The sequence below is a fragment of the Choloepus didactylus genome, chromosome 14, assembly GCF_015220235.1.
Source record: "Choloepus didactylus isolate mChoDid1 chromosome 14, mChoDid1.pri, whole genome shotgun sequence".
NCBI classification, from domain to species: domain Eukaryota; kingdom Metazoa; phylum Chordata; class Mammalia; order Pilosa; family Megalonychidae; genus Choloepus; species Choloepus didactylus.
The window spans coordinates 40,861,598-40,884,445 of NC_051320.1; the positions used below are offsets into that span (position 1 = coordinate 40,861,598).

Genomic DNA, 22,848 nt, shown 5'->3' on the forward strand with positions numbered 1-22,848 from the left:
CCCTGGTAACCTATATTCAAGATTCTGACTCTGTGAGTTCGTTTATTCTAATTATTTCATATCAGTGAGATCATATAATATTTGTCCTTTTCTTTCTGGCTTATTTCACTCAACATGATGTCCTCAAAGTTCATCCATGTTATCACATGAATCAGAACTTTCTTCCTTTGTACTGCTGAATAATACCCCGTCATATCTATACACCACATTTTGTTTATCCATTCATCATTGATGGACACTTGAGTTGTTTCCATCTTTTCGCAATTGTGAACAATGCTGCTATGAAGATTGGTGTGCAAATGTCTATTCATGTCCCTGCTTTCAGTTCTTCTGGATATATACCTAGTGGGATTGCCGGATCATATTGCAGTTCTATACTTAGCTTCCTGACGAGCCACCAAGCTGTCTTCTACAGCAGCTGCGCCATTTTACATTCCCATCAGCAGTGAATAGTGTTCCTTTCTCCACATTCTCTCCAAAAGTTGTAGCTTTCTGTTTTTCTGTTTTTTAATAGTGGCCATTCTACTAGGTGTGAAATGATATCTCATTGTGGTTTTGATTTGCATTTCCCTAATAGCTAGTGAGGTTGAGCATCTTTTCATATGCTTATAAGCCATTTGTATTTCCTCTTTGGAGAAATGTCTATTCAAGTCTTTTGCCCATTTGTAAATTGGGTTGTCATTTTATTGTTGATTTTTGTAGGATTTCTTTATCTGTTTTGGATACTAAACCCTTCGGACATGTGGTTTCCAAATATTTTCTCCCACTGAGTAGTTGTCTTTTCACTTTCATGACAAAGTCCTCTGACACACAGAAGTTTTTAAATTGAGAAGGTCCTGTTTATTTTTTGTTTTGTCTCTTGTACTTGGTGTGTAAGTCTGAGAAATCATGGCCTACCACAAGATCTTGAAGATGCTTCCCTACATTTTCTTCTGGGAGTTTTATGGTCCTGGTTCATGTATTTAGATCTTAGATCCATTCAGAGTTAATTTTTGTATATGGTGTGAGATAGGGGCCCTCTTTCATTCTTTTGCATATGAATATCCAGTTCTCTCAGCACCGTATGTTGAAGAGACTATATTGTCCCAGTTGAGTGGATTTGGCAGTCTTGTCAGATATCAGTTGGCCATAGATGTAAGGTCTGTTTTTGAATTCTCAATTCAATTCCGTTTGTCAGTACATCTGTCTGTATGCCAGTACCATGCTGTTTTAACCACTGTAGCTTTGTAGTATGCTTTGAAGTCAGGAAGTGTGAGTCCTCCAACTTTGTTCTGCTTTTTTCAAGATGTTTTTGACTATTTGGGCCCCCTTACCCTTCCAGATAAATTTGGTAATTGGCTTTTGTGCTTCTGCAAAGTAAACTGTTGGAATTTTGATTGGAATTGTGTTAACTCTGTAAATCATTTTGGGTAGAATTGACATCTTAACCATATTTAGTCTTCCAGTCCATGAACATGGACTATCCTTCCATGTATTTAAATAGTCTTTGATTTCTTTTAGTAGAGTTTTATAGTTTTCCATGTATAAATCCTTCTTGGTTAAATTTATTCTTAGGTATTTGATTCTTCTAGTTGCTATTGTAAATAGAACTTTTCTCTTGATTTCCTTCTGAGATATCTCATTACTAGTTTTTAGAAAGACTACTTGTTTTTGCATATTGATCTTGTACCCCACCACTTTGCTGGATGCGTTTACTAGTTCTAGTAGCTGTGTTGTAGATATATTGGGATTTCAAATATATTGGATTATGTCATCTGCAAATAATGAAAGTTTTACTTCTTCCTTTCTGATGTGGATGCCTTTTATTTCTTTTACTTGCCTCATTCCTTTGACTAGAACTTCCAGTACAATGTTGATTAACAGTAGTGACAGTGGGCATCCTTGTCTTGTTCCAGATCTTAGAGGGGAGGCTTTCAGTATTTCATCATTGAGTATCATGTTAGCTGTGAGTTTTTCATATATGCCATTTATCATGATGAGGAAGTTTCCTTCTGTTCCTAGTGTTCTAAGTGTTTTTATCAAGAAGTAGTGGTGGATTTTGTCAAATGCCTTCTCTGCATCATTCAAGACGATTATTTGGTTTTCCCTCTTTGTTTTGTTAATGTGGTCTTATATTACATTAATTGACTTTCTTATATTGAGCCATCTTTGCATACCTGGGTTAAAACCCACTAGATCATGGTTTATATTTCTTTTAATGTGCTGTTGGATTCAATTTGCAAGTACTTTGTTGAGGCTTTTCATAAGAGAAATTGGTCTGTAATTCTGTTTTCTTGTATCTTTGTCTGGCTTTGGTATGAGGGTGATGTTGGCCTTATAAAATGTGTTAGGTAGTGTTCCCTCCTCTTCAGTTTTTTGGAAGAGTTTGAGCAGAATTGTTATTAATTCTTCTTGGAATGATTGGTACAATTCTCCAGTGCAGCCATGTGATCCTGGACTTTTCTTTGTTTGGAGGTTGTTGATGATTCAGTCTCTTTACTTGCAATTGGTCTGTTGAGCTCTTCCATTCTTCTGGAGTCAGTGTAGGTTATTTGTGTGTTTCAAGGCATTTTTCCATTTCATCCAGATTGTATAATTTGTTGGTCTATGCTTGTTCATAGTATTGTCTTATGATCCTTTTTATTTCTGTGAGGTCAGTAGTAGTGTCCCACTCTCATTTCTGATTTTATTTATTTGCATCTTCTTTCTTTTTTCCTTTGTCAGTCTAGTTAAAGACTTTATTGTTCGTTTCAAAGAACCAATTTTTGGATTTGTTTTTGCTCTGTTTTTTTATTCTCAAGTTCATTTATTTCTACTCTATTCTTTGTTATTTCTTTCCTTCTGTTTGCTTTGGGATCAGTTTGCCATTCTTTTTCTAGTTCCCCCAGGTGTGCAGTTAGGTGTTTGATCTTAGCTCTTTTTTAATGTAAACATTTGGGGCCATAAATTTCCTTCTCAACACTGCCTTCACTGCATCCCATAAGTTTTGATCCACTGTCTTCTCATTTTCATTCATCTCAAGATATTTACTGATTTTATTGCAATTTCTTCTTTGACCCATTGATTGTTTTACAACTGTGTTATTTAACTTCCATATATTTGTAGATTTTCCAGTTTTCTGCCTGTTACTGATTTCCATCTTCATTCCACTATGGTCAGAGAAGGTACTTTGTATGATTTCAATCTTTTTAAATTTACTAAGACTTGATTTGTGACCCAGTATGTGGTCTATCCTGGAGTATGATCTATATGCACTTGAGAAGAATGTATATCCTGCTCTTTTGTGGTGCAGCGTTCGGTATATATACATGTCTGTTAGGTCTAGTTCATTTATCATATTATTAAAGTTCTCTGTTCTTTTATTGATCTTCTGTTTAGATGTTCTAGCTAATGATGAGAGTTGTATTGAAGCCTCCAAATATTATTGGAGAGTTATCTATTTCTCACTTCACTTTTGCCAATATCTGCCTCATATTTTGGTGCATAAATGTTTATGATTATTATATCTTCTTGGTGGATTGACCCTTTTATTTATATATAGTATCCCTCTTTGTCTCTTCTAACAGCTTTTGACTTAAATTTTTATTTTGTCTGATATTAGTACAGCTACCCCAGCTCTTTTTTGGTTACTATTTGCATGAATTGTCTTTTTCCACCTGTTTCAGTTTGCAAAAGCTGCTGGAAATGCAATATACCAGAAATGGATTGGCCGTTATAAAGGGGATTTATTAGGTTACATATTTACAGTTCTGAGGCCTTAAAAGTATCCAAACTTTTTGAAGGTATCAACAAGAGGATACCTTCACTGAAGAAAGGCCAATGGCATCCAGAACACCTTTGTCAGCTGGGAGGGCACATGGCTGGTGTCTTCTGGTCCTTTGCTCCCAGATTGTGTTGCTTTCAGCTTCTGATTCCAGTGGCTTTTCTCTGTAAGCATCTGTGGGTTCTCACTTTGCTTTTCTGGGGCAAACTCTGGGCTTCACCTCTTAGCTTAGCAACTCCAAACGTCTTTCTGCCTGCATCTCCAAGAGTCTGGGTCTGTCTCAACTCTGAGCTCTCTCTCTCAATGCAAGCTCTCTTAAAGACTCCATTAAACTAATGAAGACCCACCTTGAGTGGACGGGGTCACATCTGCATGGAAATAATCTAATCAAAAGGTCCCATCTACAATAAGTTTGCACTCACAAGATTGGATTAAAACAGCATGGTTTCTCTGGGGTACATAAGTTTCAAACCAGACAACATCCTTTCTCTTTCAACCTATTTGTATATTTGAGTCTAAGGTGAGTGTCTTGTAAACAATATATAGTTGGATCATGCTTTTTTAGTCCATTCTGCCAATCTGTATCTTTTGATTGGGGAGTTTAATACTTTAGCATTTAGTGTTATTACTGTAAAGGCAGTACTTACTTCACCCATGTTGCCCTGTGGTTTCTATATGCCATATCTTTTTTTCTCTCTCTTTTCCTTTATTGTAGTTTCCTTTTCTGTATAGTAGATCTTTTGTGATTTATCTGACTGATCTTTCTCGTTTCTATTTCTGTATATTTTTCAAATACTTTCTTTGTGGTTGCCCTCTGGTTTGTGTTACAAAACCTACATTTATAACCTAGTAATTTGAAAAGATACCAACTTATCTTCAGTAGCATACATGCTCTTTGTTCCCAAGTCCCTCCTTTTCCCTTCCATTGTTTTTGTCCCACATTACCTCTTTATATTTTGTGTATACATTATCAAGAAATAAGATTTTTTCCTGTTCAATTGTATTCTGACTTTTATTAAGAATTAAAGAGTAGCATTATATATTGAGGTTGCAGTAGCGTTGGGTTTGCATTTACCCTATTCGTTACCTTTACTGAAGGTCTTCCTTTCTCCACACTACTCTAAGCCACACTCCTGTCTTTTCTTTCAACCTGTGGAAGTCCCTTTAGTAATTCTCATAGGACAGGTCTTTTGTTGAACTCTCTCAGTTTCTGTTTATCTGTGAATATTTTAAACTCTCCCTCATTTTTTTTTTGGTTTTTGTTTTATTTACTTTTATTGAGATTGTTCACATACCATACAGTTATCCAAAGTGCACATTCAGTTGCCCATGGTACCATCATACAGCTGTGCATCCCATCACCACAATTAACTTTTTTTCCAATTTTTAGAACATTTTCATTACTCCAGAAAAGATATAAAGACAAAAAAGAAAACTCATTTCCTCCCCTACCCCTAACCACCCCACCTCCATTATTGGCTCATAGTATTGGTATAGAACATTTGTTAATATTGATGAAAGAATGTTAAAATGCCATTAACTGTAGTATGTAGTTTGTAATAGGTTTATTTTTTCCCTTTATACCCTTCTATTATTAGCTTCTAGTCATAGTGTCAAACATTTGTTCTAGTTCATGAAAGAGATTTCTAATATTTGTACAGTTAATCACAGACATTGTCCACCACACGATTCAGTGTTTTATACATTCCCTTCTTTTAACTTCCAACTTTCCTTCTGGTGACATACGAGACTCTTAGCTTCCCCTTTCCACGACATTCACACACGATTCAGCACTGTTAGTTATTCTCACAATAACGTGCTACCATCACCTCTGTCCACTTCCAGACACTTAGGTTCAACCTCGTTGAACATTCAGCTCATAATAAGCAACTGCTCCCCATTCTTTAGCCTCATTCTATATCCTGGTGACTTATATTTCATGTCTATGTGTTTACCTATTATAATTAGTTCATATCAGTGAGGCCATGCAATATTTGTCCTTATGTGTCTGACTTATTTCACTCAATGTAGTGCCCTCAAGTTTTCTTCATCAACTCTTTTTTTTTAAGATGGTTTTGTTCACCCACCATACTTTCCATCCTAAGTAAACAATCAGTGGTTCCCTGTATAGTTACCTATTTATGTATTCACTAGCATCACCACTATCTATATAAGGACATATCTATTTCTTCCACAAAGAAGGAGGAAGAGTCAAAGAAGGTAGAGAGACAAAAGAAAAAGAAAGAAAAAAAGAAAAAAAAACATGACAGCAAAAAAGCAATGAAAGGAAAGATATAACTAAACTAAAGTAGAATAAGAGTCAGACAACATCACCAATGCCAAGAGTCCCATACCCCCTCTTTTATATCCCCCTCTTACAGGCATTTAGCTTTAGTATATTGCCTTTGTTACACTAAAGGAAGCATAATACAAAGTTTCTGTTAACTGTAGTCTCTAGTTTGCATTGATTGTATTTTTTCCCAAATACCACCCTATTCTTAACACCTTGCAATGTTGACATTCATTTGTTCTCCCTCATGCAAAAACGTATTTGTACATTTTATCACAATTGTTGAGCACTCTAGGTTTCATTGAGTTATAAAGTCCCAGTCTTTATCTTTCCTCTTTCCTTCTGGTGTCCCACATGCTCCTAACCTTCCTCTTTCAACCATACTCACAGTCATGTTTGTTCAGTGTACTTACATGGCTGTGCTACCATCACTCAAATTGTGTTCCAAACCTCTTACTCCTGTCTTTTCCTATCTGTAGTGCTCCCTTTGGTATTTCCTGTAGAGCAGGTATCTTGTTCACAAACTCTCTCTCTAATAGAGAATATTTTAAATTCTCCTTCATCTTTGAAGGACAGTTTTGCCGGATATAGGATTCTTGGTTGGCGGTTTTTCTCTTTCAGTATCTTAAATATATTACACCATTTCCTTCTTGCCTCCATGGTTTCTACTGAGAAATCCACATAGTCTTACCAAGCTTCCTTTGTATGTGATGGATCGCTTTTCTCTTGCTGCTTTCAGGATTCTCTCTTTGTCTTTGACATTTGATAATCTGACTATTAAGTGTCTTGGCGTAGGTCTATTCAGATCTATTCTGTTTGGGGTTTGCTGTGCTTCTTGGATCTGTAATTTTATGTCTTTCATAAGAGATGGGAAATTTTCATTTATTATTTCCTCTATTGCTTCTGCCCCTTTTCCCTTCTCTTCTTCTGGGACACCTATGATATGTACATTTGTGTGTTTCATGTTATCCTTCAATTCCCTGAGACATTGCTCATATTTTTCCATTCTTTTCCCTATCTGTTCTTTTGTGTGTATGATTTCAGGTGTCTTGTTCTGCAGTTCCTGAGTGTTTTCTTCTGCCTCTTGAGATCTGCTGTTGTATGTCTCCATTGTGTTTTTCATCTTTTGTGTTGTGCCTTTCATTTCCATGGATTCTGTCTGTTGTTTTTTCAAACTTTCGATTTCTACCTTATGTTCACCCAATGTTCTCTATATAGCCTTTATCTCTTTTGTTGTATCTTCCCTGAACTCATTGGTTTGGTTTTTTATTTCATTTAGCATATTTCTTTAAAAATCTTTAATAGATTGTTTCATTGAAGTGAAACAATATCTCAACTATATCTTGATTGAGGTGTAAGTTTGTTCTTTTGACTGGACCATATCTTCATTTTTCCTAATATAGATTGTAGTTTTCGGTTGTCTAGGTATCTGGTTTCCTTGGTTACCCCAGTCAGATTTTCCCAGACCAGCACGGGTCCAGGTCTCAGAATGGGGTTATATTCAGTGTGTATCTTAGAGGAATGACAGACTTTCCTGTGAGGTTTCCAGTTGTTGTGCTTTTCCGAACCTGCCCAGCAGGTGGTGTCTGTCAGCGTGTTGTTCCCAACTGATGTAAGGAGATGTGGCTCCTTCAGTTTCTATTTTGGCTATTTTTCCCCAGGCTCTGGGGTCTGGTTCTGAAGGGAAGGCTGGGTCCCATCTCCTTAGAGAAGATAAACCCCCTTGGAAGTTTTCATCTGCATTTGTATTGTTGTCTCTCTGACTTGAATTGTTATCTCCTCCCCTATCTGGGTCAGAGTGCTAGGAACTAAAAATGGTTGCGGCTCCCTCTCTTCTGAGCCCCTCAGGTTGAAAGTGAGAAAAAGGGACAGAAAGCCCCCTTTTGGAGCCAGTACTCAGCCCCCCAGATTCACTCGTCAGCCAGAGGTTACACCTGGTCTTCTGGGCTCCCCCTCCCAGGTCAGATGAGTCTTCTGGTTTTTTTTAAGGTCAGTCATCACTAAAAGCCTCTGCCTGCTTGTTGGGGGTTTGTAGCTTGTATTCAGCAGTCCACATTTGTTAATTAAAACCTCAGTTGGAGCTCAGCTGAGCTATGTTCCCTAGCTCCACTCGGAGAGTGCTGCTAGTTTCTACCACAGCGAGGTTTTGCAGCTCAAACTGTTGTGGAGGAGGGGCTCTCAGTGCGGTTCCACAACTTTCACTTACAGATTTTATGCTGCAATCTCAGACATTCCTCCTAATCCAGGTTGGTGTATAATGTGTGGACAGTCACAGTTGTCTCCCTGCAGTTATTCCAAATTATTTACTAGTTGTTCCTGGTTGTTTATTAGTTGATCCAGGGAACTAACTAAATTCCACTCCTCTGTATGCCTTGCCCCTCCCCTCTCCCTAATTTTTTTTGGACAGTTTTGTCAGATGAAGAATTTTTGACTGCCAGTTTTTCTCTTTGAGTACCTTAAATATCTCATACCACTGCCTTCTAATTTCCATGGTTTCTGTTGGGATATTAGCACTTAGTCTTATTGAGGATCCCTTGTATGTGACGAGTCACTTTTCTTTTGCTGCCTCCAGAATTCTTTATCTTTGACATTTGACATTCTGATTGGTATGTGTTTCCAAGTAAGTCTACTAGGGGTTATTCTGTTTGGAGTACGTTGTACTTCTTGGATGTGTATAGTTTTGCCTTTCATTGGAATTGTGAAATTTTTGACCATTATTTTCTCAAATATTCTTTCTGTCCCTTTTCCCTTCTCATCTCCTCCTGGAACACCCATGATGCTTATGTTTGTATGCTTCATGCTGTCACTTATGTCCCTGAGACCCTGCTCAATTTTTTCTCTCTCCTTCTGACTATATGATTTCAATTATCCTGTCTTCTAGTTCTCAAATTCTTCTGCCTGTTCAAATCTGTTGTATGTCTCTAATGTATTTTCATCTCCATTATTGTGCCTTTCATCCCCATAATTTCTGTCATGCTACTTTCTAAACTTTCAAATTGTTCTCTATGCTCACATGTTGTCTTCTCAATATCCTTTAGCTCTGTATCCACCATTAGTTTATTTCTATCCATATTTTCCTTCGTCTCCTTGAATTGATTTAGACTTGTTTGACCTCCTTTGAGTCATCATTCCAAATTCTGCGTCTTCTTGAAGTTTTCATTTGTTTTTTTGACTAAGCTATTTCTTCCTGTTTCTTAGCATAGCTTTTAATTTTTTGCTGATGTCAGGGCCCTGAAGGTCAATTTCTCTCTCTTGCCTAAGGTTTTATAGTTGATTGTCTTTGTGTTAAGTCTCTTCTTTGACACTTGGTCCAACTTATTCTGGACCTTTCAAGTAACCCGTGTTTGTTCAGATTTTCTCAGCTCTTCTACACCTAATTCTTGCCCTGGATATGTGGTGCAGTTTTTAAGATTGTCCTTTTTGAGTGCAATTGTTTCACAAAGAAAGCTTCCTTTCCCCTGTTCCTTCTCTGGAATCTTGATGTGTTCCCTTTGTTTTTATGCGGAATTTTCTTCCAGCTCTTATTTATAATTTGTTTAAATTCTCTCCCTCACTCAGTGCCCTCTTTTCATTATACTTTTCAGCTTTGGGACCCTTCCTGTCTTACAACCATTCAATGCCCTTATGCCCCTTTTGTTTATCCCTTGAGGCTTTTCTCCTTCTGGTTTCTTCCCCATTAGTGTTTCTTACACTGGGGAGGCAGATGGGGCCAAACCAGAAAGGTCTGTTTTGCATTTTTAGATGGTCTAGCAAACAGAGTGGGTTGAGTGTGTGCACCTCTTGCCAACAGTTCTGCTGCAGTATCTTTTTTCACTTGGTTCACTGTGTATGGCACTCTTCAGCTGCTTGTATTCCACCTGGGTCTCTATAGACCTGGTCCTTATGCCTGTGTATTCGTGAGGGTCTCACTGCTGTGGATGGCTGTATGGTCTACATCCAGTCAGGAGGGACCCAGGCTGTGCTGCCTCTGTGCGACCCCCAAGCTGTGCATGACCGAGTGAGGGGTAGGGGTCCCGACTAATAGGTCTGCAGCACAAATTTCCTACCTGATTTTGTATACTATTTTTCTCTTTTCCCTTGATTCAGTAGTTAGTCCTTCTCCAGTCTCATCATACTCCAGAAATCCAAGCAAGTGGGATTTGTCCCTTTATTTGATTCTGAGAGAAAATTTTCTCAGTGGATGTCTTACATTGCCATGTTGATGAGGTCACTCCTGGATTTGGCTTTTTTAATATTCCATAAGAGAAATTCATATTTAATATAAAGGAATTTTTTTTGCCTCTAAGATACTTTTAGCACTAAAATTTTCAGGCTACTATTTAATGCATTTATTAACATGGAGTGTTGTCTGGTATGCATTAATATAATGGAGTCAGACATATGTTCATAAATTAAACCATCCTGCAATATACACCTTGTTCCAGTTTGCTAATGTTGCCTGTTATGCAAAATACCAGAAATTGATTGGCTTTTATAAAGGGGGTTTATTTGGTTACAAAATTACAGTTTTAAAGCCATAAAAGTGTCCAAGCTATGGCATCAACAAGTATACCTTCACCGAAGGAAGACCAATGGCATTCAGAAATCCTGTGTTAGCTGGGAAGGCACGTGACTGACATCTGCTGATCCCAGATTGTGTTCCAGTTTTTCTCTCAGCTCCTTTGCATTCTTTAAAGTGTCCCTCTTGGCTACAGCTCCTCTTCAAAATGTCACTCTTAGCTGCTCTCCAAAATGTTACTCACAGCTGCTCTGAGTTCCTTTTGTCAGCAATTTTATATGGCTCCAGTGATTTAATTCAGACCCACCCTGAATAAGCAGGAAATTATCCAATTAAACGTTTCACTCACAGTTGATTGAGTCACATCTCCCTGGAAACACGCAATCAAAGAATTCCAAACTGATCAACACTAATACATTTGCCCCCACAAGATTGCATCAAAGAACATGGTGTTTGGGGGGACATAATACATCCAAACTGGCACACCTCAAATTATCATCACACTGAAAATATGGAGAAAAAGGATCAATAGTCACCTTTGAAGGCACCTTTAAACTATACCCCTGTTCTCAAAATAAATGGGGAAACAGGGTACTCTAACTTTCAGAGAGTGAAAGTTGTAACAAGCGCCCAACCATGTTACCCACCCTTGGTCCTGTTTTTAGTCTAACAGATTCTGCTAGATGATGAACTGCTGTAACTTCAGTTACCATAGGTAGCCCTTTGGTCTTTTCATACTTCTGATTTATGCTTCCATTAAAATGCAAATGTGAGAGCCATCATCTGAGAAGAAAACATCCTAATTTATAAATAGACACACACATACATATCCTATATATGTATGTTTTTTTTTTTAATTTCTTTTTAAGGGATGCACTAGAAAAACTTCATAGTATGGATGATGCCTTTAAAAAACAAGTTGATGCAATTGTTGAAGCTCATCAAGCTGAAATACTACAACTGGCAAATGAAAAGCAGAAGTATATTGATTCTGCAAATGAAAAGGTACTGTCAGTGAAGGTTATCAGAATTGAATGTTTATAGTAAATAAATTAGATTTTTGAAATTTATAGAGAAGAGCAAGATGTGATGATCAAATAGATACGAAGAATGTTGCCAAAACTATCTTGAAACCAAGTCAAAGTGTTGGTAATACTTAAATTAGTAATGTAATTCTAAAGAAACAAAAATTATGAGTTTGATCCTGTTGCATATCTGCTTTATGATCGCTGGATAAAAATTGCCCATATTCCTCACTAATCTCATGGGGAGGATGAGAACCTGAATGTATTAGACACAATCCACCACTACCTTGGGAAATGGTATCAAAGGGTACTTTATTATTAATTAGGATTCATTACTATCAGCTTTATCATTTTGACATCAGTGCGAAAGGATTGAGTTTAGGGTGGTGATTCTAAATCAAATTTGCTTCCAAATCAAATGTAATTCAAAGATGAGCATCAGAGTCACCAGTAGAGCTTTTTAATAATATACATGCATGAGCTTTCCCTCAGAGACTTTCATTCACTAAGTCTTAAAGTCAGATCCACATGTTTTTTAAACTCCACTGTGATTCTGATGTGAAATCTCTGTTGGAATCTACTAGTTTAAGGGACAGTTTTGAATTTCCATTTTTCCCTGATTTTGAAGTGGTAATTAAAAACCTAAGATATCTGTAAGACATTGGGGATTCAGAAATCAGCAATCAGAAAAAGAGTTCAACAATAGAAAAGCAAATTGATACTTTTTATAGCAATTATAATCAAGATTGTGTGGTTTAGTGATATTACTCTTAGGAGTCTATACCAAGAGAAAAAGGGAGTAAAGTCTTAGGAAATAATCACAGTGAATAAGGAGGTATAACTTGACCAAGTCAACAGATGTTTCACATGTTTTATTTAAAATGCCATGTGTTTAACAAAGATACATCTGGTAGTGCTAAATAAATTATCAGATTAGGCCCTTAGCTAAAAGGAAAATATTCAGTTCGATTTTGGACCTCCTGTCAATGTCAAAAAATGTTAAACGCGAAGTGTCTGTTAGAGTTGGAGAAATGGCTTGAGTTTAAATGTGATTATCAGGTGAGGGGGGAAATGGCTAGAGTTTAAATGTGATTATCAGGTGAGGAGATAAAAATGTGAAGATCATATACAGGTGTAAATTTAAATTTGGAGGAAAATTAGTTCTCTAAGAGAAGCAAATATTAGTAAGGAAAAAATGTTAAAATGATCTCTCAAAAAGATGGTAATTTATAATCATCAACAGCAATTTTAGAAATGCTTTGGGGATGGAAGCTACATTAAAGAGTGTCTTTGGGGAGGCGTACTATTTCAATTCTGAAAGGCTGTAAGAAAGAGTTGTTTAAGTTGGATTCATGACTCCCCATTCACAAGCAGCATAGGATGGAAAGAATAAGTCAGAAGATTGACTTTCTGTCCCAGCTGTACTACTTAGAATCTGCATGGCCTTGAAGAAATACTTTTATTTGCTAAGCCTCAATTTTCTAAGCTCTAAAATAGAGATAAATTAACTTGTCATGCATATTCTTAGAAGAACCTTAAGAGAATTAAATAGACAATATACTTGATACTGTGTTAACATTGCATTTTTCCAATTAGCAGTTGTAATGATTTTATATTTACAAATATTTTATAAATAAATAGTATTTTAGAAATCTGTTTTAAATATTACAGATTGCAAAGTATATAAGAATAAATTACTTACTTTTTTTCTTTCAGTATGCATTTTTAAATACCTTTTCTTTGTGAAATCAAAATGTAAAATTTACATGTCAATTTAGGTTTATCAAGTCGAAGAAGAAATGCGTGAGCTTCTGGAAGAAACATGCAAGAACAAAAAGTCAATGGAGGAAAAAATTAAACAACTCTCTTTTGCTCTAAGTGAAATTCAGCAAGAATTGTGATGATTCTGAGAAAGAAATTCATTGAAATATACCAGCAAACCTATTGTAAAAATGATTAAATATTGTAACAGTAGTAACTTCTATGACTTTGAAATGTCTCTTTCTACACATTTCATTCTGAATATATTTTTTAAAACTTTGATCAAGTATTTAATTGTGTATACAGGTTTTTATAATAAATTAATAATTGTGTGTAATAGAACAACCGATGAAATAACAAGACTTAAGACACTTTTTCTTGTTTCTGCGCTGTACATTGTTTGGTAACACATTTGCCCATATATATGTAAATGAAAATATGGTTAGTATTTTGATTATGTGAGAAATTATTTCCATCGTTGTTACTTTACTGTGTTGTTGAAGAATGAATTATATTTATTGGTGGTCCTTTAGTTAATATAGCTCCATTCTTTTGCTCAGAACATAAGTATAGTCAAAAGTGATTTGAATCTCTATGATAAAAGATGTGGCATTCTTAAAGTATATGTACAGAGTGACTGACATTAAATGGCAGAATAGGGCACGTCAAGATGATACCTCCACTGAAGCAATCGTTAAGCTAACCGAAATCAGCAGAATCAATGTTTTTTTGAAACTCTGGATTGTTATGTAAAACTTACAATAACCAGAGAAGTGCTTAATGACAAAAGAGGCTGCAAAATTTCAGTAAGAAAGCATCCTGTTATTTTTGCTCGCCCCTTTCCCCAGCTCAACAGCAGTGCCAGCATTCTACATTTCCTTGTGCTTGCTGCATTCCCAGCAGCTTGCTATCGCCAGGGGTGGGCAATATGGACCTTCTTCTCAAAACATTGTGATTGTGTGTTTTGATCTGTGTCACAGTTCCCTGAGGGACCCTTGCAAAGGCTTCCCTATGTCTCAAACCCATCAGACTCAAGCAGCAAACTGGGAGGCATCTGTCGGTATCAGAGCCACCTGAGGGAAGGGACAGAGGATGGGGCAAGCAACAAGCAGACCCAAAAGCCTAGTAAGGTGGTGGTTGAAAAGGAGGATCCTTGGGGGGACAAAGGCTTTTTATAAGTGTATACCAAGTGTCTTGATTTGTAAAGATTCTGTGACAGGTACCACACAGTGGATTGGCTTAAACAACAGGCATTTATAATCTCATAGTTTTGAAGACTAGAAGTCCAAAATTAAGGCTTTTCTGGGGCTTGCCTCCTCCTGAAGTTAGCATTCTGGTGCTGGCTTGCTGCAGTCCTTGGAGTTCCTTGACTTGCATATCTCCCCTATCACATGGTGATCTCTCCCTTTGTGGCTGCTCTTCTAGGTTCCTCTGACTTTTGCCTTCTGGCTCCCCCCTGTGACTATCTGATTCTGGTTTCTGAGGCCTTCAGTAATACAGATTAAGACCCATCTTCCTTCAGTTGGGACACACTTTAACTAAATTTAAATACCTTCAAGAGGTTGTATTTACAAATAAATTCATACCCACAACAATGTGGATTAAGAACATGTCTTTCATTGTGGTACATAATTTAGTCTACTATGCCAGCAAAATGAGAGTACAATGTACATGCCCAGTGATTGATGCATGCTTAGAAAAGATTTGAGAGGACACTAGACTTGCACTTGTAGTCAGTCATTGGGTTCTTCACCAGCAGGTGGCAAAGGGTAAGGCAGTGTTTTAAATGTCCTAGCTAATTTGGAGTGCTCCAGCTTAAAGACAATCTACAAAGACTAGTGGAGTTTTTGGTTTTTGGCAACAGGTGTTTAAGGAATGCCTGTTAGGTCATTGGCTCCCAAGATATCAGACCAGACTTTGGATGACAATATAGTCTTGAAAAAATAATTTGGAAAAGTCACTAAACAGACATCTTCCCTCAACAAGCAACAACAGTAAGCCTTGGGGAATAGGGAAGTCCAGAGTGCCACCTAAAATTCAAAATGCCCAGTTTTCAACAAAAAAATTGTAAGACATGCACAGACACAGGAAATGTGTGGCCCATTTACAGGAAAGAAATTGACAGTCTGTCCGTGGGGAACCCCAAGCATCAGACTTAGTAGGCAAAAGCTTTAAATCAACTGTATTAAAGACGCTCAAGGAACTAAAGGAAACCAGACAAGGAGCCAAAGAAAAGCAGAACGGTGTATTGAAAAAAGAATAAAGAAATAGAAATTTTAAGAACAAAGTAGAGTTTCTGGAGCTGGAAAGTACAATATGTTAAATGAAAAATTTGCCAGAGGATTTCAACAGCAGATGTGAGAATAAGAAGAAAAAATGAATTCAAGGATAAGAAAAAGTTATCCAATCAGAGAAGCAGAAAGAAAAAAATAAAGGAAAATGAACAGAACCTAAAGGGCCTATGAAACACCGTGAAGCGTACTAACATATGCATTATAAGAGCACCATAACAGTAGGGAAAAAGGAAGAAATATTTAAAGAAAGAATGACAAAAATATTCCCAGAAAATATTTGAGAAAAGACATGAATCTATACATCCAAGAATCTCAACAAACTCCAAGCAACATAAACCAAAAAGAGTTTTCTCCATGCACAGACACAAATTGTTAGAGAAAGACAGACTCTTGAAAGCAGCAAGAAAAGCTGATCATATAGAAGCATCTTCAGTAAGATTAACAGCTGATTTCTCTTCAGAGACCATGGAAGCAGGAGACAATGGGGTATTTAAAGTGCAGAAAGAAAAAAAAACTCAACAAAGAATTCTATATTTGGCAGTTATCCTTCAAAACTGAAGGAGAAGTTAAGACATTCTCAGATAAATAAAAAGGTCAGTTTAACATTTTTTGTTTATAACTCATTTGTTTTATGTGTGATTTCAAAGGCAAATCCATATAATTATAAATTTATGTTAATGGTCATAGAATATATAAAAATTTTGGTAACAAAAGGGTGGAAATGTATAGGAGAAGAGGTTTTGAGCACTATTGAATATAATTTAATATAAATTTAACCTAGATTATTAGCTTAGGGTACTTATTGTAATCATCAGGTTAACCACTATGAAGATAACTTTTTAAAATGTACAGAAAGTAATATGAAGAGGAAATCAAAGTGATCCTAGAAAAAAGCCAAACTCAAAATAAGGCAGTATTAGAATAATATAGGAACAAAAAGGATATAAAATTTAAATGGCAAATTGGCAGAAGTCAATGCTTCCTTATTAGTACACTCTAGATGTTAATGGATTTAACTCACTAATTAAAAGAGATTGGAGGATGGATCAAAAAAACATGGTCCAGTTATGCTTATCTGCAAGAGACTCATTTTCCATCTAAGGACACATAGCTTGAAAGTGAAAGGATGTAAAAATATATTCCATAAAAATAGTAACCAAAGAACAGCTCAGGTAACTACTAATCCAGACAAAACAGACTTTAAGTTAAATATTGTTATGAGACAAAGAAGGACAGCATACTGATTTTAGAAGGGGGCAGAGGGACTGATTCATGAATAGAATTATGAACCAAACAGCAGAGTCCCAGTGAAGATAAAGCAAACACAGATCTGAAGGGAGATATAGGCAGTTCTACAGTAATAGTTGGAGACTTCAATACACCACTTTTGATAATGGATAGAACATCTAGACATGACCAATAAGGAAATAGAGAACTTGAACAGCACTAAACCAACTAGAATAATGCATAGAACACTCCACTTAGTAACAGAAGATACATTTTTCTCAAATGCACACGGAACATTCTCCAATAGACCATATGTTAGGCCACAAAAAAGTCTCAATAAATTTTAAGACTGGAATCATGTGAAGTATCTTCTCTGATCACAGTGGAATGAAGCTAGAAATCAATAAACAGAAGGAAAATAGGAGAATCCACAAACATATGGAAATTAACATACTCTTAAGCAAGGGGTCAAAGAAATCACAAGAGAAATTAGAAAATACTGAGAGACAATGGGAAATGAAAGCATACCAAACTTATGGGATGAAGTGAAAGCATTGTGCAGAGGAAAATTTATAGCTAACTATAGGGTATATAAGGGAAATCCACAGCTAACAATCATACTCAATAGTGAAAGACTGAAAGCTTTCCCTCTAAGATCAGGAACAAGACAAGGATGTTAACTTTGACCACTGCTATTCAACACGGTACTGGAAATTGTAGCCAGAGCAGTTAAGCAAGAAAAAGAAATGAAAGGCATTCAAATTGGAAAGGAAGAAGTAATACTAGTTGCAGCTGCCATGATCCTATATATATAAATATGAAATCCCCAAAAATCCATGCAAAAAGTACTATTGCTGAAAAATGAATTCAGCAAAGTTGCAGTCTATAAGATCAACACCCCAAAATTAGTTGTTTCCATACACCAGTAATGAACCGTCCAAAAAGGAAAAAGATTCCATTTACAATAACATCCAAAAGAACAAATTACCAAGGAATAAATTTAACCAAGGAGGTGAAAGACTTGTACACTGAAAACTACAAAACATTGCTGAAAGAAATTAAAGAAAACCTAAAGAAATGGAAAGACATCCCATGTTCATGGATTGGGAGACTTATTATTGTTAAGATGTCAGTACTACTCAAAGCAATTTACAGAACACAATCCCAACCAAAATTCCAGCAGCCTTTATTGCAGAAATGGAAAAGCTAATCAATTCATATGTAATTGCAAGAGGTCCTAAATCTCCAAAACAATATTGAAAAAGAACCAAATTAGAGGACTCACAGGGCCCAATTTCAAAACTACAAAGGTACAGTAACCATAACAGTGTGGTACTGGCAGAAAGCTAGATATATAGATCAGTGGAATAGAATGGCTAAAACCTTTGTTTTGAGTGATGAAAAAGTTTTAGTAATAGAAGATAGTGATGGTAGCACAATTAATGCCACTTAATTGTACACTTAAAAATGGTTAAAATGGCAAATACATATAACCACAATTTTTAAAAAAGATATAATGAAATGGAGAACATTAATGGCAGACCCCAATTACCTCCTATATTTCTTTACTTCCTTGGAGATATAATATTGCTGCTAAGTTATAATATTGGTGGGAAGAGAGAAAATGAGTCTTGTTTAGCATATCTAATATTGTGGCTTGAATCACAATAGTCAAAGATGATACGGGCAGCTGAATACATTTTAATATATTTGTCCCGATTATACATCCCATTATGTGGATGTAACCACCGTTTACATGCTTTGTTGTATATATCTAAGACAGTTGTTTTAGGGTGCCAGGGATCTCACTGTGTTCTGTTATGGTTCAGTCATGCTGAGATTCTTAATAATTATTGCCATAGCAATGTAACTATGGCTTTCAGTCGACCTAATAGCTTCTCAACAAATAGATCATACCTTTTCTTTCCTAGAGCCCTGTACCAAATCACTCAGCCCACTTTCACTTCCCAAAAGATCTACTGAATCAAGCATACAGATACCCACCTACATAGCAAACCACACACACGTACCTATTTATTAGAACTCAGGAAAAGAAAGCTAGAACCAAAACAACCTCCCTGCCCTCTATATCAGGGTCTTATTGAGGAAATGCTCATTCTTTGAACAGATAAGAAACCTTCCTATAATGGGTGCCTGCTCTTTGGTTTGAATATACATACTAACAGTGAATTCCAGGGGGATTAGTTTGTCATGCCTAATCAGAGGCATACCAAGTAAAACATTCTTGTCCTATGCAATACACAGCATCAGTGTCTCTCTATTTTCTGTGCTGGGCTATTGTGCAGTTTCTCACCACCGTTCCTGTTAGGTTTTGGAAGGGCTAAATGAAGTATAGTTGTTACATCTGTAATTAGCCTAAATTTTGCCTTTTCTTCCTTTGAGAAGTACAGAAGCTAGTCTGCTCATATACATGGAGATCTAAGTAAGCATGTGATTTGCAAAGTGATGGAGTTGAATTTTTTTTGTAGCTACCAGTTTTCAATGGATTGTTTTTGTTAACTGATTTTTCCCTTTTATCTATACACCAGTTTTTATTGGTATTATACCTGCCTTGTGTTTAAATTCTGTTTATTCTGTTTTCTCATAGTATTTCTCATTGAGATTAAGTATATGGTGGGAGACTGAGGATATGTCTTTACCACTTCTTTTCATTGTTTTTAATCCGTTCAGGGAAAATTCTTTATTGGCACATTTTTCTTCTCAAGAGTGGTGAAGAGAATATTGGTTTATAGTTTCAAATCTTGGAAAGCTCTTCCTGTTTTCAGTTAACAATGTAGGCATGTACTACCTATTATTTGGTAAACATTATTGAACTTATGAAACCTTTCTGCTTGCTGTCTTTGCTGATATAACCCTCATAAAGTTTCTGAAATTTGAATGCCGATTCTTAGAAATGCACAATTGGCTGACGTCTATAAAAGTAAAAATTTTTAAATTATTATGACATCATTTCTATCTTCTTCATTATTTTCACCATATCTTCACACCACCCATACTATTTCTTCTTAATTTTCCTAAAATTGACATACTTTAAGAAATTAAATAACCTCTTTTAGTTGTAATTTAAACAATATGAATGAAATCACTGGTTTAATGTTCTGGTTATGTTTATTTTTTATTTTTTCTAATCCACATTAAATGAATCATGCAAGTATTAAAAAGTGTGTTACCATGTATCAGCTAAAATCATCCTGTGTACAACTAGTAGTGGTATAAGAATCACACTTTAGAACAGACAAATTATTTTATCATCTACTGACTGAGGAAAATTTGCAGTGGTAATATTTCAGTTCTTTCATTTTCATTTTACAAAGCATCTTTTTCAGAGATTCTAAAAGCAAATATTTCATTTGGTAATGGATATGGTTAACAAGGCTTAGTTGAAAGATATACACTGATAAGTCTGAATTTTTGTTAAATAAGTTCTTTAATATTTTAAAGAATTGCATAATATATAAATAGATTTTATAAGCAAAACAGTTTATTACATAGGGCAAAATAGGATGGTACATTTGTTTAGGTTGGACAGTTCTCTTAGATAACTCTTACCATTTATCTTGTGCTTTATTTTTCATTCTTGGGAATCAATTTTCTGGCATGTCACAAGGAACTGAATAGTGTGGGGATTGTATATTGGCAAGAAATTATCTTTTAAACTTTCTATTTTGAAATAATTTCAAACTTAGAGAAGAGTTGCAAAAAGAATATAAAACTAATACAGATATAATATCCCCTACCCAGATTTACCAACTTTAATATTTTGTCACATTTGTTACTACAATTCTATCTATATTTTTTCTATCTTTATTTTCTAAACATTCAAGAGTAGGTTGCATACCTCATGTGAGAAATTATCTTTTGACTACAAAACTTTTGACTTAGAATCACTCCCTCTTGGTCATAAATCCAATTTTTTTCAACCTCTCAATTGATATAGGCCTTATTTGCCAAAGCGTTTGCATCTGAGGACACTAGGTATAAGTTTGTTTTCTTGACTTGGGCACAGTATGGTAAACAGTAGGTCTTTGCATGATGTCTTATTATCTGGACACGCTGTCATCTTATGCTTTGGTTGTTTAGTGATGAGGGGTTTTATATGACTAAAATCTCAAGGAAATGGTGTTATCAACAGTATTGCTAGTGGGAGTGTTGCTGAGCAACTTGGTTTTTCAGGAATGTCTAAATGACAAGAGATTCAGTAAATGTTTGACCAAAATTTCCCTTCCCTTTTTTTATGTACAAGGGTAGTCAGAGGACTAATAATGCCTAAGTAGATAGAAACTTCCAGACTATATCAGTTGAATTACTTTTTGTTATAACATGGATTTCTTGTGCTTAGATTTGAATATGTTATGGTTTCTACTTCACATATCATTTCAAAATCAATAACAATAAAAATGAGAACTAGAATTCTCAATACCACTCTTCAAGAGCTTTAGACACAACTACATCACTTCTTATTTTAACAGCATACCGTAATGTCAACGTGCTACCTTGACAAGACAATAAGATAGAGTACAAGTCACTAAATAAAATTTAAATTTTCTCTGATGTGTGTGAATTACATTTCTATGTATGTCTGAATGTAATTTGCATTTCTTCTTTCTACTTATACGGTACAAATTTCTGAAGACTTCTTTACATTATTTATCATATTTTTGTACTGTGCAGGTCATGGGTGAACAAAGAATGTTTATCATAATGAGAGGATTAACAATCTTTGGAAATTATCTTTTAAACTAAGATCTTTTTTTTTTCCTAGAAAGTGGAAAAGACAGATGTGGTGTGTTGTAAGTTTTGAAAAGCAAAAATAGCCAAATTTTACTTTCACCAATTTAGAACAAATTAAAACAATGGAGTAATAAGGATGATGTAAGCAGTCTTTTGATAGAATTTAACTCCAAAGAGAACTGAGAGTTGAAAGTTCCAACCGATCCTAGCTATTGAATAGACTAATGCATTTCAAAACCAGTAAGCCATAATCAGCAAACAATAAAATGTGATTGAATTTCCTTAAATATTTACTATATTATGACACAACCGTAAATATTTTAAATTGATCCTGGTCTCCTGTGACAATAGATTTTGTGAAATTCTACAAATGTTAGATGCTGTTAACATTACTCCAATGGATCAAGGACTAATAAATCATTCTGTGAGTTTCAAAATATTTAAGCCCTCCTCTTGTCCTTAGCTGGCTAAGCAGCTACACTTCCAAAATGCAAAATAAGAAAATAGAAACATGAGTATATTAGCAGCTTCATAATAGAGCATAGTATCTACCCAATTTATCCAGTGCAATTAATCTGAATTTAACCAAGGATTACAGTCATGCATTTATTATTATTCCATGGGTAAATGGAATAAAATTTAGAAAAATCTTACCTAAATCTTGTTGATAAAGTATGAGATCTGACATTTTTTTTCAGCATTTTTCTTTAATACAATTTGGTTGAGATATATTCACACAACATAAAAACTATCTGAAGTATACAATCAATGGCACACTGTATCATCACATAGTTGTGCATATATCACTAGGATCAATTTTAAAACATTTTCATTACTCCAGATAAGAAATAAAAATAAAAAATAAAACCCAAATCCTCCCATACCACTTCCCCCCTGACTAAAATTTTAATGCAATTTTATTGAGATATATTCACATACCCAATAATCATCCAAAGTGTACAATCAATTGTTCATGGTATCATCATATACTTGTGCATTAAACGCCACAATTTTTGAACATTTCCATTACTCCAAAAAATTTTTTTAAAAAAATAAATATTAAAAAGAACACCCAAAACATCCCATATTCCTCACCCCCCCCATTATTTATTTATTTTTTGTCTTTATTTTCTTACATTTCTGTCCATACACTGGATAAAGGGGGTGTCAGTCACAAGGTTTTTACAATCATACATTCAAACCACATAAGCTAGTTATACAATCATCTTCAAGAATCAAAGCTACTGGATTGCAGTTCA

At 35.4% G+C, this 22,848-nt stretch overlaps 1 protein-coding gene across 8 annotated transcripts in view; it reads left to right on the plus strand.

The window, feature by feature from the left end:
• Positions 1–16,369, plus strand: part of LRRCC1 (leucine rich repeat and coiled-coil centrosomal protein 1) — a 49,541-nt gene extending 33,172 nt beyond the window's left edge. For 5 of the 8 annotated variants that reach the window (XM_037803233.1, XM_037803232.1, XM_037803234.1 and 2 more), the window contains 2 exons: positions 11,400–11,535; positions 13,334–16,367. In XM_037803233.1, the coding sequence (XP_037659161.1) occupies positions 11,400–11,535; positions 13,334–13,456 (259 nt within the window). In that variant the 3' untranslated portion in view covers positions 13,457–16,367. Of the gene's footprint in view, positions 1–11,399; positions 11,536–13,333 lie in introns of all 8 variants that reach the window. The other 3 variants (XM_037803239.1, XM_037803237.1, XM_037803238.1) reach the window with 1 other exon arrangement.
• The last annotated feature ends 6,479 nt before the right edge of the window (positions 16,370–22,848 follow it).